The following is a 19,181-nucleotide window of genomic DNA, read 5'->3' on the forward strand; positions in this document are numbered from 1 at the left end:
GAGAACGTGCTATATTAGCTTAGCATATAATCAACGGCCCTTTTCAGGGCTCCAAATGTGATGGATTAGAGTTCAGAAAAGTTTTTTACAGGCCGAAAGGAGCATTTAGCGGAAATCGGGGTGTCGATGATAGTTCGATACCGATAGGTGCCATCGATATGGATTTGATAGTGAAGAATATGAAATACATGATGTAGTGAATATATCCGAAGAAATCACTTTGATGAAACTGCATTATAAAATTATTTGTGTACGAATGCCGCAATCGATAGTCGACTCTAATTTGCGCTGGGTAATTTTCTCGGAGGACTCGATTCCTCTATTGAGCATTAATAATCTCTGGGCCTAATCACGAACGTCACTTCACGGTGAAAACTAAATGAATTGTATGCAATCTGTATGCACTTCATATCGTTTTCACCGTGAAGTGACGTTCGTGATCAGGCCCTCTTTCTGGCAAAACGAAATGGTATGAATCACATTATTCGAAAGATGAAATGAAGAAGTTTTCTGCCAATTTCCTTCAACCTCCAAACATCTCTTTCTCCTGTTTGTCGTTTTTGCGTTCGCTAATCCTTCCTCACAACACCCATTTCTCGTTTGTGAAGCTGTTGAGTAAACATCGTTTGCCAGTGTGCGTAGAGCGGAAATTCCTGAAGATTCATTGCACCTCTAATAAATTGCCGAAAGACGTGGTCTTACGTTGATCGCACTTGATTGGAAAATCCAAAGCGAAATGTATTTGGTCGCAGCATTATATGAGTAGAAAGCAAATAATCGCTCGAAGACTTGATTTTCGCGATGTGAAACATTTTCCGTTTTTTATGTTATGCATCCAATATTGGATACGAAAATTTTCCACTGATGGGGAAAAATAATATTCAAAAGCTTTCCTGTTAATTGCGATTGATTGAAAAATCACAAAACAAATGTATTTGATTGCAGTGTTATATGGATAGAAAACATTAAAATAAACTCTTTCGCATGAATGTATTTTTCAATTCCCAGGGGAACTGGCAGATTATTTTTCAGCAACGATGATAGCAACGATAGTTCCGCGCGTGTATGTGTGTGTGTGGCGGCTGCTCCGATGTTTCAAGCGGAACCGTGGCATCACTCTCCTCTTGATGGATTTCCTTCTGGCCTCAGGTGCACAAACAGGCTCTTGGTGACACCGTTCATCAGCGCTTTCATGAGAAACGAAATTAGCTTCACTACAACAGCGACAACATGCTCCAATCGCTGTTCAATTATAATTGAGTGGGTTTACGAGCGGCGCTCCCTTATATACCGATTGATGAGTTCAATAGCCTGTTTTGAAAGCAATTTTAAGGCTATTGGAACAAGTTTTTGGATGAAAAAGTAACAGGTATATGACGCGTAGACATTTTATCTTTCGAATGAAGTGTTTATCATACCATTTCGTTCAGTTGTTCAAGAGCTATTAACGCTCAAAATCTCGGTCTCCGGCGTAACGCTTTCGTTTTCGAAACTTTGATTTTACACCCCGGTATAGAAATGAAAGACGTAGTCCTACGTCAAAAAATAAAGCGCACTCGGGCTTTAATATCAGATAATTTTATGCAGATAAGTGTCTCTTAATTCTTTCTCGCCTTTGCTTGCCCGTGTGGAACGACACCAAGCATCTTTCGGCATTCCCAGCATCTCTTCCTGTCTCCTCCGTTGGCTCGGTTTTTCGTTCGTTTATTCCTGCGAGCGAAGTAAATTCATTAGCGAACACAGAGGGCACTTTCGTTGCGCTCCTGCTCCTGTCCAAAGGCTGTTGCAGATCGTGGCAAGATGCATCTTTCAGGTCCTTCCTCTTCCCTTCCCCCCCTCAAGCACGGCAGAGAATAATTTAATTTTTAGCCCTGCCGCCCGACTTTGATCTCAATTAGTGCTGGCGGAAGCGACGGGAAAAAAGACGGCGCTGCTGCGGGGTGCCATTTAACGCGTTAAACTTTAATGGGTGTAAATATACAACTTTGTGAGAGGGAAAATAAAAGCATTCGTCAAAAAGTGCAAACTCACCTGTTGAACGCGGGCAAAGCGCTATCCCAACGATTAGCAGTACCGTAAAGCGGGTATCCATCGTTCGTCCGGAAAAAAAACTCGATCACTTGTTCTCGACCCGATCCAGCCAAAGCTCATTTATCACTCGAGAAAAAAAAAAACCAAATCACTTTCACTCCAGTGAATAACACTATTTTCAATTTTCGAATTTCACCATTAGCACATTCGATTTAGTTCGATTCGTGCCTTTGAACTCTACACTTTGCTTTCACTGCGCCGCTGCCGATGTTGCTCCTCTTTCCTGCTTACCCACAATTTATTTTTGGATAATTTTTTTCCACACTTCACCGCTATCCTTTTCCCCTTTTCAATGCTGTATGTTTCCTATTTCATTCATCTAATTATCACCACACCAAGTTTGATGCTCTCTTGTTGGCTGCTGGCCAGAATACGTTTTCGGAAACGGGCGCGCGTTTGCACGTTACTTTTCTAGTTTTCATTTATAACATTGTCGGTTGTACTTGAAGAGTTTTCCATTCTAACATGTGCATGAAGCGTAAACACACGTGTTGATAATTGTCGTTTTTCTCACATAATTTGCCACGGCTCTACCCTTTGTCTTGTAGTGGCAATTGGTAGGAATATGTTAACTAAATTATGCTTCCGTACGTTCCCACTTTTCCTGTGTGGTTCCTCGAAGGAGGATGTCTGTTCGATTAATCTGGAATGAAAACGAAAATAAATGTCTGTTTTAGTACAGCAATACAATGTACAGTACAATGCGGTACAAGTATGGAACAAACAAAATTGTTGCACAAAAAATATATAGTTCTTTATTTTATAGTTTCTCATGATGATGTGAAAATTATGCTTTTTTTTAATTTTAAAATAGTGTATATTCAAATCATATATACTCGAGTCCGACCTGTATTTCAATAGTATTTCAGGAGTGGTAGAGAAAATGACAAAGTTCATTGTTATTTTGAGCTTGATCTTGAGCTTGGGTAGACTGTACACTTCGTAGTTGCTCTCCGTGATTGACCTGAACCAACCAAATTGCATTCGAATTGCAATTCGAGCTTTAAATGGTCAATAACGACGCCGGCCACGTCCTTACAGTCACCAGGGGAAGGGAAGGAATGTTAGTATGATATTCGCGGCCAGAAGCGTCGCCTCTATAGCGTGGTTCGCTTACTTCATGGATGGGATAGTTGTTAGTGGGACAGGTTAGGACTCAGGATTCACTGTGGTAACTGATGTGATTATGTAAATACAAACTATCAACCTAAGAAACGAAAATCCGAAAAAAACCCTGTATCACTGCCGCTTTGATTATCTTTATGTATCCTGAAAAAGAAAACCCGCAAAATTCATTGAACCATCTATATATTAAATCGCGACGGTGGAGAAAAATATTGGGAAACCTGAGAAGGTAACCAAGGGAACTCGTCTAAAAAAAATAGATCCGGCCATGTATTCCGTTATTCATCGTGTTCTTAGAATTCCAATAGTGACAGTTGATAATGATTATATTTTAGAAACCTGAGAAGGTAACCGAGGGAACTCCTTTAGAAATATTCGTCCGGGCGACATATTCCATTTTGCACCGCACGCTCGCTTCATAGAAATCTAATCGCGACGGCGGAGAATTACCTTTGGGAAATATAATATAAGAAGTTAACCTAGAGAACTCATCTAAAATCAATCCGAATTAAAGAATGAAGAATTGAATTAAATGAATGAAATATAGAAAAAATAATCAAAGAATTTTACGTTCCGAAACAAGTTTGGTTTGTTTCCACACGCACACACACGCCATTACGCGACATGTCATAACTCAAAAACTAAAACTCTTCATCGGCGAATTACACAATACACAGATACCTACAAATCAATCAACACTAAAAAACATAGTTGTATTTAAATAAACATATATGCAATACTAAATAGAATGTATTGCTATAATGCATACGAGCACCAAATTATCCAAAATGTCATAATTTATGATTGCCAAAGCGCGTATTGCTATCTGACAACACTGATGCTATATTGCCGAACCACGAAGAGCGGCGACTGACCGTCATGCGAATATCTCCAATCGTTCTGTTTATATACCACAAATACACCTGCATCCACTGAAATAATTTAAAAAAATATAGGAGGTTGTATCCAAGACACGACCGCATTGTTGACGTAGAACTACACTGTAGTTTAATTCAAGTCGCTTGTTTATAACTGCGACGATTATTGTTTGATGATTCATTTTTGTCCTCTCAGAACAATGCATGCTCGAGATAAGCGCAGTTATCATCCTTTGTGGAGAAAGTTTTGCAAATATTTCCTTCCTGCTATCTCCCCTCCTTGTCGCCACGTTCGGATCGATATGTTCACCCGCAATACGTTAAAACGCACGCACGTACACACACACACAAAAATATCCATATATCGAGGGCCTGAAGCAATTTAAAATGCACACACTTATCTCTGTTTTGCGCTCTTCTCAACAGAAGCCCTTTTTGTTAATATTGCCGGTCTAGATCAGTTTAGATGTCATCCTTTGTGGAGAGAGTTTTGCTACCGTCATGCGAAACCGAATCACAGACAAAATTCCAGAACATTTATTTTATTGGTGAGCTGACGATAGCCTAGCTTGATGATTCCCCACACAATTGTAATGCAATGGCGTCAGTTTGATGCAATTATTGTTAGAGACATCAGCGAGTCTGTAATTTGGTCGCGTCCACAGCTCAATCCGAAACTAAGACACGTGAGACTTTAAACTTCTTTAGCTCATTCGTCTCTAACCTTCAAAAAGGCCCTTGGAAAACTTTTCTTTTCCCTCGTATTATTCCTCCGCTCCTCACCCTCCAGCTCGCCCAGCAACGATGTTGTTCAGTCGGTGTCCTCACGAAGTATGAAAGTTTGCCTCAGCGAGATTCACTGTTTATACTATAGGCAAATATTCCCCTTCGTTATTCTTCTTTTCCTTTGTTCACGGAGACTTTAAGTCTTACGATTTCCCCTTCGTTGCTCGTCCATAAGTTGCTCGTTATTGACAGCTCTGTTCGGGGAAGCACACAAATGGACAGATCAAATGTATGAGAAAATGGAAACGCTTATATTTTTCATGAATTTTAATCATTTATACACCATGGGATTGTAATGTATAGCATTTCAAACAAATCTTAGGGATTTTCCGATTCGTTTAGTATGTAAATCGCCAAAATCCGTTCGCGGCAAAAATAGTTATTAACATTAACTTTATTTCATAAAAACGTGACCTGTTTTCTGATTTGGCACCCTTAATGAAAGACGTAGTTCTACGTCAAAAAAAATCATTCTCTTGACATAAATCGTTCTAAATGTCTCTGCATGTACATATGGCACAAGAAGTCTATAAGACACTTTAGGGCATGGAGAGCAGAGTGCAAACAAAATGATAATAATATGCACATAAAATCGGATGCAATGAGAGACAAAAACAACTCTCAATCCTAAATCTCACAAGAAAACAAAAGTATGCCATCTTCAGCGAGAAAAACAGGAAGTGGGTTATATCTATGGTATAACCGCAAGGGTGACGTAGGACTATTGTTGATTTAGAGATCATTTGTTTGAAGTTGAATCTAAATCCATTCTGAATGAATGAATAAATGAATATTTGGGGGAAAGACTTCGAGAGCATTACGTTGGAGGCACAAGGTTTAATGCATCCAATATAGGATACGAAAAACCTTGTTCTGAAGAATAGTCTTCAAAAGCTTTCCTGCTAACTGCACTTGATTGACAAATCACAAAACCAAAGGTTTTATATGGATATTCTATGGATAGAAAACACTAAAATAAACTCTTTCGCTTGAATGTAATTTTCAATTCCAAGGGGAACTGGCAGATTATTTTCCAGCAACGATTAGATATTTCCACATTTTCCTCAATACTGGAAGCCCACCAGTAGTTAATACTAACTCGATAACCACCTGTTGATAGCACTTGATTGAAAATTTTGGTCACAGTGTTACATGTATAGAAAACATTAAAATAAAATCTTTCACATGAATGTATTTTTAAATTCCCAGAGGAACTGGCAGATTATTTTCCAGCAATGATTAGATCTTTCCGGAACTTTCTCGATTCTGAATGGCATTCAAACGGAAAGAATTCTGCGCGTGTATGTGTCGATCCTTAGCCGTCCACCTCCTCCAGCACGTTAAGCAACGATGTTGTCTTGTCGATGTCCTCACGAAAAATGAATGCGTCTCACCACCAGAATATCGCTTAAGTATGTTTTTTGTGTGTGATTGAATCGAGAGAAGGTGTGTTTTACGATGGCAAACTACAGGGGAATAAACTCTCTGAGCTCGAAACTTTCGGCGACTGAGCAATAATCGATTGCGTGCGCATACAATATTGGATACGGAAATATCCTACTGATGGGAAAGAATAATCTTCAGAAGCTTTCCTGCTAATTACACTTGGTTGAAAAATTACAAAATCAAATGTATTTGGTTGCTGTGTTATATGGTTAGAAAACATTAAAATAAACTCTTTCACATAAATGGGAATTTTTAAATTCCCAGAGGAACTGGCAGATTATTTTCCAGAAATGATTAGATCTTTCCGGAACTTTCTCGATGCTGAATGGCATCCGCGCGTGTATGTGTGTGTGTAGCGATGTCTTCCCGGGGAACCGTTTGTGGCATCACTCTCCTCCTGATGGAATCCCTTCTGGCCTAAGGTGCACAAACAGGCTCTTGGTGACACCGTTCATCCGCGCTTTCATGATAAACACGAAGAGCTTCACCACAACAGCGACAACATGCTCCAATCGCTGTTCAATTAGAACTGAGTGGATTTCCGAGCGGCGCTCGCTTATATACCGATTGGTGATTTCAATAGCCTGTTTTGAGAACAATTTTAAGGCTATTGAAACAAGTTTTTGGATCAAAAAGTAACAAGTATATAACGCGTAGACATTTTATCTTTCGAATGAAGTTTTTGTCATACCATTTCGTTCAGTTGTTTAGGAGCTATTAACGCTCAAAATATCGGTCTCCGGCGTAACGCTTTCGGTTTCGAAACTTTGATTTTACACCCCGGTATAGAAATGAAAGACGTAGTCCTACGTCAAAACATAAACAAACGCGTATGAGAGGGAAGAAAACGCTCTCTATTCACACCTCGCTCTGAGCAAACATGCTGAGTAAAATGCGCACGAACTCGAAAGGTGCATACTTTCGCGAAATCTGTTTTCTCTCCACAACTATATATCATTCTCATTGGTACCAACAATACACCGGGAAAACATGTCCGTTCATGTTACAGCTCTTACACATTGATAGCTAGCATGCTAAAATAGAATGCTAACTACAATTGTCATCACATTGACATCATTGACAACATTGACATCACTGAGACAAATATGCTCGTGGTCTCATCTGAAGAGTTCGTTAAAACCGCAAAGAAACTAAAGTTGTCGAATAGTCGAAGTTATGAAGCTACTGAAGCTATTGTCTTCAATTTCATGTTCAAAAGAACAAAAGATCACATTTTGCAAACAACCATGATTGTATCGGAAAAATTGTAAACACAAATGTTACTGAGTTTCCTTAATCTGTCTTCAAAATATCGGTCTGCGCAAACAAGTGGACAAAATTTACACCGACTTAGATGATGCTTATGATCGGGTCGACAACATTATTCTTTTGCGTGAACTCCTTGAGTCGTATCTCTGCAATAAATCTCTTGCGGTCAAGATTGAATCGTCACTTTCAGACTGGTTCTGTAATCCCTCAGGAGTGCCTCAAACAAAGCAATCTTGGCCCTCTGCTATTCTCGTTATACATTAATGAAGCAACTTCACTTCTGGAAAACCGGTGCTAGTTAGTATACGCCAGTGGTGGCCAAACTTTTGGGCATTACGGGCGACTAATTGTTCAAATGTTAGGCTGGGGTCTACCAACTTTAACTGTATCAAAAAGTCATCAGAAAATGAATTTAGAAACTTTAGAAAACAATGAAACAAAGTTTGAACTAGGATTGGGCGATCTTGCATCGATATTCAGAAGATCGATCTTTTCCTCTCCGATTTCCGATTTTTTTGATCGATTCTTTATATGGCGCCCCTATAGGGATCAGCTTTTAACAAACGATTTCGTCTTTCGAGAATATATTGGGGATACGAATTGAAAACATCTAGATACAGTAATCGCGCTCCCTTGGCCGAGTGGTTAGCGTCATAACTAACATGCCGGGTGTTCGGGTTCGATTCCCGTTCTGGTCGGGGGAATTTTTCGTCAAAGAAATTTCCTCCGACTTGCACTGTGATCACACGTATTCTAGAGCTTGCCACTTTAGAGTACATTCAAGGCGTGTTATTCGGCATAGAAATCTCAACCAAGTATTAATGAACGACGCTAGTTAATGAATACGTTAAGACGGCAAAAGTTCCACAGGGAACGTTAACGCCATTCAAGAAGAAGAAGATGTTAACAATAATTTTTAACCACAAATTATGATTCCTGATGTGATTTAAAACAAAAAAGCTCACTATAAATCTCCTTCTAAATTCAGCTATTCTCGAGATATTTTGAAACATATTTCTAATTTATTGTCTTTTTTAATGTAAATATATTAATATGTTTGTCGTGTTAAACCGTCATGTTCATGAAATTTTATAAATTTGCTTATAATTTCCAACAACTTTTCCAAATACATCATTATGTTAAAAATATATGTTTAGGAGTTACATTGAAAATCATTTGAACACATGTGGGTTGATATAAAACGTAGTGATATTAAAAAATGTTTTTTTTATCTTAATACAAACTTTTAACATGTTATACATGTTGCGCCAACAGAACACAACATTTATAAAAGGAAAAAATATAATTCTCTACAATTTGGTCAAATAATTCCTATATTTATCGGAGTTTAAGAGATACTAATAATAATACTAGAATTTTTTGCATTTACTTTATATCAACATTTATTTTTATCAACTATCAATTTTGTTGTGCATAATTTATTTTTTTCATTATTTCTATACACATTATGATAACTTGCTGCATTGTCGTTAGAGTACAACTTTGCTTCTACTTCATTCTCGGATACAGGTACAAAAGAATGATACTTTTGGGTACCTGGAATTTGTATGGTGTTATCATACATGCTACTCAACTCTTCCACACCCTGATCATATTATTCTTGTAACATATATGAAAATGAAAATTTTGTAAGATAGACTTCTTTTCGCTTGCTAGCCCAGTCAAATAACATTTTTGCACTCGTAATCGGATGTTCATGCTGCCTAGCCAAACTAGCTCTTGTTGCCATCCGTTTTAATGTACCACCAATTGCATCACAAGGTCCTTTGCCGTGTGATGTTGCAAAAAAATGCCATTCAGCGTCAATGTCGTATTTCGATTTAAACTGACATAAACTCGCAAAACTTTTCCTATTTTTATACTGGGATGCAGCACCATCCGACATGAATTTTATTCTTTTTACCTGCATTTGTTGTTTCAACAATGTTACCAATTTAGAAATAAATACTTGCACATCTATTGTGTCATGACTTAAAACTTCAGATATAACTACAAAGTTTAAATTTGCCAGAGAACCTTCTTCATCTCTATAATAAACAACGAATGGATGGATTGTTGTTTGATCATTGTTCCAGTGATGACTTTGAACTTCATCGTGAAGCACAAATGAATAATTTTCGGAAAAATCGCAAATCACAACAACCTCATTTTCTTGCAAATTAGCTTTTATATTGTTAAGAAATGTGGACTGTTGTGTTTTAATGTAATCATGAGTAAGTAATTTTTCTATTTTTTCGCAAAAATACGATACAAATTCTTCCACCGGTTTTACAAGAGTTTCTATGTCGCATCGATCAGTAGAAACCAGTTTCCAAACTCGTCCATTGTTGGGCACTTTTTACATTCACGAAGGTAACAGTGTGATATATTTGATATGTTACATAGTATTTTTCCATATATTCTTTGCATACAATGTTGAAGGAATATTTTTTGAGACTATGAAGCATAAGATTTACATTTTCATCGAATGTACGAACACAAAACGTTATGATTTCCTGAACTACTCAGCAATTTGCAATGCTTCGGACGCATTGATGCAAAAGAGTTAAATCCAATTTTGCAATTTGGATTAAGTTCCTTAAATCTGTTGAAAGTTTCCCGTAATAATGTTATTAATAACCTTTTTTGGATGTGTTGACGCTTCTCATCTTTGGCTACAGAAACATAGTCTCTTTCTCCAGGTAATGATCGACTGATATCGTCGTCATTATAAAATTTCGAAAGATGATTTTTAACATCTTCACTTAAACTTGGTCCATATTTGCTATGTGGTGTCGACAATACATCTTTTTCATTTGTCAGTTTTTTGGCTTGAATTTCCATATATTTATTAAATTCTTCTTCCATTTTTTGCACGGACCAATACTTAGGCAAAACTGTTAAAATTCTAACTTTTTCTGATCTTGCTGTCTCTGTGTGGTCAAATTTCTCTTTGAGCTGATTGATAATCTCATCAAATTCTTTTGCCTTTTGTTTAAAGTTCGACTCTTCGTCTTCTTCATGTGAAAAGGAAAATAGATTTCTTTTAATACCTTTAGAAATTTCTTTGAATTTTTGTTCGGGGTAACTAGCCTGTCCAAGTCTTTTCGTCATTATTGGTGAAACGTTAATACAGGCGATTCCCTTGTTGAATAGCTCAATGTTGTACGCTCAGGAATACTCTGGTATATTGCTGTTTTGGGAATCTTGCGAAGATGCTGAAACGACTGAAACTGTTGATGGTACTTCTTCTAAAGTATTTCATACTGCTGTACTGATCTGCTGATCTGCTCCTCAGTATTACACTGCTTTGGTTTGGAAGAGCATACAGATAAACGGCATGATCCGCAAATTTTTAATTATGTATCTTAAAGGATATTGCATCCCATTGATTTAAATTTCACAATCATTGACACGGTTAAGAAACGTTGAACATTTCTTACAGTTTTTCGGAAACGATCTACAACACGAAAAAAAAAATTTTGTAGTCCATTGTGGTATGAACGATGAACGATGTTTGAATATGAGTAACTTTATATACATTATAGAGGTACCTTAAAGGTACCTGACTTTATATACCTGTACAGAGGTAGGTTAAAGATACCTGACTTTATATACCTATACAGAGGTGGCTTAGAGATACCTGACTTCAGGTATAACTAGGCATAAACAAGTTAATTATATTTATACCCATAACGACCGGTTGAATCAATAAGGTGTATTTGTTGTTGGGATTTCAATTCTACTGTTCGTGTTTTGATTATGTAACACGAATAATATGTTAAAAGTTCGTATTAAGATAAAAAAAGATTTTTTAATATCGCTACGTTTTGTGTTAACCCACATGTCTTCAAATGTTTTTCAACGTAACTCCTAAACATATATTTTTACCATGATGGTGTATTTGGAAAAGTTGTTGGAAATTATAAGCAAATTCATAAAATTTCATGAACATGACGGTATAACACGACAAACATATTAAAAGGGAATATTTTCTATAAAAAAGACATTAAATTAACAATATTTTTTTAAATATCTCGAGAATGGCTACATTTAGAAGGAGATTTATAATGAGCTTTTTTGTTTTAAATCACATCATAAATCATAATATGTGGCTAAAAATGATTGTTAACATACAAAAATTCGAAGTTTCGGAAATTCATAAAAATTCGATGTTCCACAAAGTTCGTCAAAAATAGTTTTACCATCTTGGACCCATTTTTTAAAGTTTCTACATGACTTCTATTTTATATGAAAAAAATAAAAAAAATATTTAAAAATATGTATTTTGGATATTGCAAATTAAAGTATTTTTTGTAAATAAAAAAAAGAGTACTAATTTTTTTTCTCAATGTATATTTTTTCATGTTTAGACATCAATACGCTATAACTCTTTCTAAGACACTATTTCGGTACGACTCATAGTTTTTTAGATATAAATTATCAAAGATTTCTCCTACTAAAACCGATACGCCCTTTTCAAAAGTTACGCTTGAGTCAAAAAATCCCAATTGCTGTGGAAAACTTATATTTCCTCCAACCCAAACGGAATACAAACTTTCATTCGAATCAGAAATACATGTTTTTAAAATCTGCATTTTTTGGACGATTTCATTTGGAATTGCACAATATAATGCCACAGAAAATATAGAATCGAATATACCCGCGTAAATTCGAAAGTAGCGATACTTTTTGAACAGACCTCGTATATAATGCATATCATAAATATGTTTAAAATTAACCTTCAGTATACTATCGCAACGACAAAATTCGGTGACTCAAGCCCAGCATCTCATTTCTCTTCGGGGTTTCCCCGGCTTGTCCGTGACAATCGCAAACCATTCGTCATGTGCAGTTCGAACCTCGTGATACACATCGGGAAAACCTTTTGTTTGATCAATCATCTTGCCTCGCCATGTGTGCCGCTACTCTAAGGAATCCTCCTCCTCCACGTATCCCCCTGCTTATGCACCTTGTTACATAAATAAATGCGACGTCTTCGGGTTCGTACTTTTCCTCGAGACGTCGAAGCACCAGCGCGTCGTAGTGTTTATTTTGAACAATCCGATCGTTCACTTGGCGTTCGCTCCGTTCGCTCACGTACCCTTCATTTGCATTCAGGTTGTGACTAATGTTGTGGTAAAAGCATCTAATGCTGATGTTGGTTCGCGGCGGTGTGGGTCGGGGTAGCCATTTCTCTAGTTTTCATTTCAATTAGCGACTTTTATCCCATCCGCCGCCGTCGAGAGATCTTCGGATCGTAAATTATCGCTCTCGGGCCATCCGTGCGAGCTAGTTGTATGGGATGGGACACATTTTTAGTGCGCTAATGTGCTAAAATTTTCTCGGCATTTTATGGCCGAGAAGCAATTTGCGATCTTTTTTGGTTGTTCCGTATGAGAAAAGAAGATTTGGCTGAAACTTTTTCCAACATGTGATTATCGCTTTGGATTTCTCGGAAGCTTCGAATTCACCATTCCAAACGTACACACCTATCCAATTTGATCCTTGTTATGATAATTTGATTCTAATAACGGTGATTCAATCGAGCGCGGAAGGTGCAAAAAAGTTTCCACTTTCGGTTCCAAGGAACTTATTTGGATTCAAATTGGGGTATTCAAATTCTACAAAATGTGGAGAGTGGTAAGCATCAATTTGCTCACAAGGTTCACTGTTCTGAGTGGTGGAAAGATGTTATTATAAAGAGTGTTTCCACTTTTAACTTTTCAAGCAGTTGCTGGTTCTGGGGAACGTATTGAGCAAACTTATGTTAACTCATTTCATGTTATCTAATTTTCAGTCGACATTGAATGTTTTATCGAAACGAGAAAAATATCATTTGAAAATTGAATTAAAAAAAGGTGATTCTAAAGATGATGATGATGATGATGGTCCCACCTCATACCTCTACAATGGTTTGAGCAGGACGATTTATCATTAAGATCATTTTTAAAGTTTAACAAAGCACATCAGGAACCAGTATGCAAAATAAAACGAACTGGTTCTGTTGAAGAAATAAATTGCTATCATAAGAACATTAAACAAAAGACGGAAACCGAAAAATGAAGATATAATCCCAAGGCATATCAAGCAAATTTCCAACCCGGGAAGATCCTTGACTGATCGGGAATCGAATCCGATATCCTCAAGTTTCCACTAGATACTTACACTGAGATCTGCCGCGGTACAGAAAAAACTCGATACCAATACGATAGTTTACGACGGGGGTTCTCAAAGTGGTCGATATCGACCCCTTGAAGTCGATTTCGATTTCTCAGGGGTCGACATGAGCAAAAATTGATTTTGGGGGTCGACGAGGTCCAAAGATTGACCCCCTTCAATTAAAACAAGTTCTTGTTTGAAACTTTCAAGATACAGTATAAGTTGTGTTACGTGATCCAACTTGATTTTTAGTAGAAAGTAGAAAGTCATTGTTGTACTTTTCAAAAACTCAACAAATAGATGAGCGCGCATAATTCGTATAAGATGAAAGATTTGGCAAGTGCATTTGCCATTTGCGTTCTGAAATATGTTGGAACTTGAATACATTTAATTCAAGAGATTACATTTTTATTCATTAACATTTTATCATTAACATATTTACAATTGAACGTATTAACATATTTACAATTTAATTTATATTTATATAATTTTACATCTATTTGTATATATATTGTTGAATTTTGATGAGAAAATTGTGTCAAGTCAAGATATTCAGATATCCAGATATCCAAACCGTCTTCTGTCTAGTCCAGACTTTCCGCATTTTTTCCAGATTTTTTCAGATTTAAAAAAAACTGTAATTACATTGGACTCCATTGAGTTGGTTTGGAATGCTAGTTTGTACTAGTTTTATTGAAACAATTATTCAAAATGTCATCGTCATCTGTCATCGATAGCTACTCCCAGATATTTTATTTCTTTAACCCAGGGGTTTTCAAATGGTGCTCCGCGGGAAATTTGTGCACCGCGAAGTTATAGCAAATGCTCCCACTTGAAAACCCTCCTTGAAGGAAACCATTTTTCAATTTAATTTCGCTGGGCATATAGTGATTTATCTTGTTTTCTCCGGGTCAGATATCACGTAACTGCGATTCGCAACCGATATAGAGTTGCTCCCAGTTGAGTAATGTCAATGCAAATAGGATTTGTTTTATTGATTAAAAAATGCAGGTGCTCCGTCTAATAATTTTGCTATAAAAAGTGCTCTGCCATAAAAAAAAATCTGAAAACCCCTGCTTTAACCCGTTCAAAAGTCTCACCATCGATTTCAAAATTACCGTTATATCTGGAGTTTGCTGAAGAAATGAGCATGTATTTTGTCTTATTAACATTGAACTTTAATGGTTTGAGTTTGAATCACCGAGCGAGAGAATGAAGATCTTCGTTCAAGTGTTCCGCGATTAGATTTAATTCGTTAGCTGCGATGAACAGAACAGTGTCATTCGCGAACAAGTTGATATCACAAAAACGTAAAACCCACCGCATATCATTAATATATAAAATGAATGAAATGGGCGCTAGAACACTTCCCTGTGGTACACCAAGTGTGTTATCGATGGGAGCAAAAATAAAATCGTTGAAACGAGTCTTTTGAGTTTTATCACACAAGTAACTTTTAAACCATTTGTATGATGTCCCTACAATTCCAAAGCGCTTCAATGTTTGTAACAGTAAGGCCCTAGAAATTGTTTCAGAAGCGCGTTTCAAATTCAAGAACACCGCAAAAATAGTTTCTTTAGCCTCGATTTCACAAGAGTGTCCCTCTCGATATCCCGACTGTTCCGGTATCAGCAAACTGTTATTGTCGATAAATTTCATCAGCTGGCCTTTCACAACAAGTTCTAAAGTTTTTACCAATGTGTGCAACATGTTAATAGGGCGGAACTCTTCGGCTTTATCCGTCCCATTAACTTTGGGGATGGGAACCACAAGAGATTCCTCACAAACTTCAGGCACGTGCCCAGTTTGCAATGATTCATTTATTAGGCCTAGCAATTCGTGTCCAATTACATGAAAGCAATCTTGTATCACTTTTGCGTTGACATTGTCGATACCAGCCGATTTATGCAAGGAAATTTTGCATTATTTCCTCAAATATGGACAGTATAAAACTACAAGCAAGATGAGATGCTGATTTTACAAATTACTTCCGAATGAGTCGAAATCAGTTTGCTGATGTTCATGGAATGATCCAACAAGCGATTGAATCAGATGGATGTAATACCCAAAAACCTATCCGAACTGAAGAAAAACTGGCAGTTTTCTTGAGGTAAGCGACACAATGTTGTTTAATGATAAAGGTCTACGAGCTCATGCGTTTTGTTTCAGATATTTAGCCTCTGGAGACAGCTACAAATATATCGCATATAACTATCTATTGGGAGATCGAACAGTATCTAAAATCGTAAAAGAAGTAGCTGCAGCTATATGGAAATGTATGCAGCCAATATATTTACCAGAACCTACAACACAAACATGGAAAATAGTAGCATCACGTTTTGAGCAGAGATGGCAATTCCCGCATTGCGTTGGAGCTCTCGACGGAAAACATATTGTGATTAAAAAACCTAACAAAAGTGGATCATCTTACTTCAACTACAAACATACGTTTTCCATAGTTTTGATGGCTACAGTTGATGCGGACTACAAATTTATCACAGTCGATATAGGATCAATGGAAAGGTTCAGCGATGGGAATATATTTGCCAGTAGTTCACTGGGAACAAAAATGATGAAACACACTTTATTACTTCCTCCTCCTGAAGAGATATCTACGATTTCTGAACCAATGCCGTACGTTTTCGTGGGAGATGAGGTCTTTCCATTGTCAGAAAATCTCATGAGACCATATCCAAGAAGAAGTGTAACTGGAAATTATGAGCACCAAGTTTTCAACGCCCGTCTTTCCAGAGCCAAACTGTAGAATGTGCATTTGGTGTACTATCTTCACGATTCCGTGTGTTCAGGAAGCCCTTTGAAAGTAAAGTGGAAACGGTGACGGATGTGGTGAAGGCAGCTTGTGTTTTACATAACTATTTGCGATCAGCAATAGTCGTACCGGAAGATGCAATATTGCAATATTGAAGGATTGTCTGAAATTCAATTACTTCCTGTGCAAGGATGCAGGGTGAGAAATTCATCAGCTGCTTTCAGTGAGACAACATTTCACCAATTATTTCAATAATTGGGGAGCGGTTCTTTGGCAGCATCAATCCGTCGTCCTGGGAAATGATTGAATTATAATGTGTTACATATCACTTTATCGTCATATTGTTGAACATGTTTTGTGAATACAAAGTACAACAATGTATAGTTCAAAGCATCATAGAATAATTGATTTATATAACAAACAATATTAAATCGAACGAAATATATAATTTGGAACACAATCTGTTTAATCAATTTAGTTCCCAAACAAATCGCTATAATGTATTCTGTGCTACCTGACTGTCTCAATTAACTTAAAACATATACGGAAAACGAAAAAATTCGTGAACAGGAGAAAATTATACGATAAACTTGTTGGTTTATTTATCTATATTATTGATCAATATTCATGTTTATTCACATAGCGAAAATAACCAAATTAAAGAATATTATTATAGTGTTCATGGCTGGAAACTGGTAACAGAGTCGTTTAGATTGATACTCGGCTCGACTGTGTAGACTGTTTCAAACAGTTGTTCTGAGTTTGACCAAGTTCGAGATGAGAGCTGTTGTGAATTTTGCGAATTGGATGATGACAACAATGAAGGCGATCGGCTGTTTATGTTTATAATATCTTCCTCCGCTTGTGACACAGCTCTAAAAACTTGTCCTCTGACTCTATGCTGGTAATTGGCGGGCATAGTTTTGGTAAGCTGGTACATGCTTATAAAAAAATTATAAAGGGGGTCATCACTTTTGTCAGACAGCAGCAGTTTTCTTTCTTTCGCTCGTTCTTGTGCTCTATCCTCCCGCAATAGCATTGAACGATGCAGCAAATCACAGACGTCGTCATTTTTCCTCTTTTTTGGCTGTCTACTATATGCTACAGGAGTAGAACTATAAGTATGAGACACTGTAGATGTTTTGCTGGATTCTGTATCGTTGCTTCTAATATCTCCATCGTATGATTCTTCATGTCCCTCACTCATCACGTTGGTATTGCATGTCTCTATTTCATCATAATTTGGAATTTGCTCATTCGCTGTTGTAAAATTTTGGGAAACATCATTGTTATCGATTGTTATATTCCCTTCACGCGATCCTGGTGACATACAACAGTCTAGGAACGACATCTGCTTCTGGAATCTCCATGGCTTTATAGTCTCAGCGGCTGCGCCACTTTTCAGACATTTCATCTGTCGCCGTCGCGCATCACGATAGCCGCCTCTCAGTTTAAGCCACATCGTTCTAGCTTCTTCCCCTGCAATAATAGCCGTATAAAACACACATAGAAACTTCAAGGTTATGAAATAACTGTTTACCATCTTTCAAATTCAATTCCTTTGCAAGTTCTCCCCAAATCCGATTCTTCATTTTGACCTTCATATAGTTAGCATCACTTGTATCATAAAGCAACCTGTGCTCTCTCACCGCTTCAATTAATTTCTCCTCCTCTATAATCAATTTTTGGGAACAAAACGAAGAAAATTATACGATAGTCACGGAAAGCTGTAAAATAAACTTGTTTTAAAACGCACTACCGACGTTCTTTGATAAACCGTCTCACTCACACACAATTGCGCTACATATATATTCACCAACACAACCACCACTGCCGGCACGATCAGCACGAGAAACTGTGGTTCAGCCACAGCGTCACACGAGCCGCTTCTTACTAGTGCTGCGCCATCTCGCGACACTTGGTCATTTTGCGTCGTTCTATCTACTCTCATTAGTCACAAAAACAGGCGCTGTGTCGCGTCAAGTTACTAGCGCTATACGCGTCCCAATTTGCGCCTTGCCTTAGAGTTCGGTTGATATTACATGATGGGAAGTGTGCGAAAAGGATCATTTTCTTCACACTGTTTCGCATAATTAGTGATTTTCGGGCGTGGGGTGAGGGAGGGAGATGAAAGAAATGAGCGCCATTGTGGCTAGCTTGTTTTCAACCTTTTCGTCATTACCATTGTCATTAATTTCTATTTGTATCGGTTCCTCGCGCTTATTCATTATAATTTGTTTTTTTTTCCTACTAGGGCAGTCCGGTTCCGAACCAACTGTTCTATTACTCAGAGTACGTTTCCTGTTCATCCCAGCTAATTTTTTATCATCGTTACTATTTTCAACAAATGAACTTTTCAAATCCTTCAAATGTTGAGAAATACTGATATCAATACTTCCCATCTTTTGAACTAGCCGTTCATCGAAAGATCTGATCTTTTTAAATGACCCGATATATTTCCATATGCAATCCAACGGAGAGCATGCATAAAATGTACATGGGAGAAGCTAAATAAACAAATAAATGAAAGAAACACCCGTGTGGATGCTCAAATTGTGCTCATGTATACATCCAGTATTCGGGAAGGCAGATAAAATGTGGCGTTTTGTTCCTTCTCCGGACAGCTTTCGTTTGGCCAAGCATTGAACGCGGAA

The 19,181-nt window shown here is 37.3% G+C and overlaps 1 protein-coding gene across 7 annotated transcripts in view; it reads right to left on the minus strand.

Moving 5' to 3' along the window:
- Window positions 1–19,181, minus strand: part of LOC129771795 (protein sax-3) — a 561,419-nt gene that overhangs the window by 412,589 nt on the left and 129,649 nt on the right. For all 7 annotated transcript variants that reach the window (XM_055775833.1, XM_055775832.1, XM_055775837.1 and 4 more), the window contains one exon: window positions 2,032–2,734. In XM_055775833.1, coding sequence (XP_055631808.1) covers window positions 2,032–2,092 — 61 coding nt within the window. In that variant the 5' untranslated portion in view covers window positions 2,093–2,734. The remainder of the gene's footprint in view (window positions 1–2,031; window positions 2,735–19,181) is intronic.

This window comes from Toxorhynchites rutilus, chromosome 2, assembly GCF_029784135.1.
Source record: "Toxorhynchites rutilus septentrionalis strain SRP chromosome 2, ASM2978413v1, whole genome shotgun sequence".
Taxonomy (NCBI): Eukaryota; Metazoa; Arthropoda; class Insecta; order Diptera; family Culicidae; genus Toxorhynchites; species Toxorhynchites rutilus.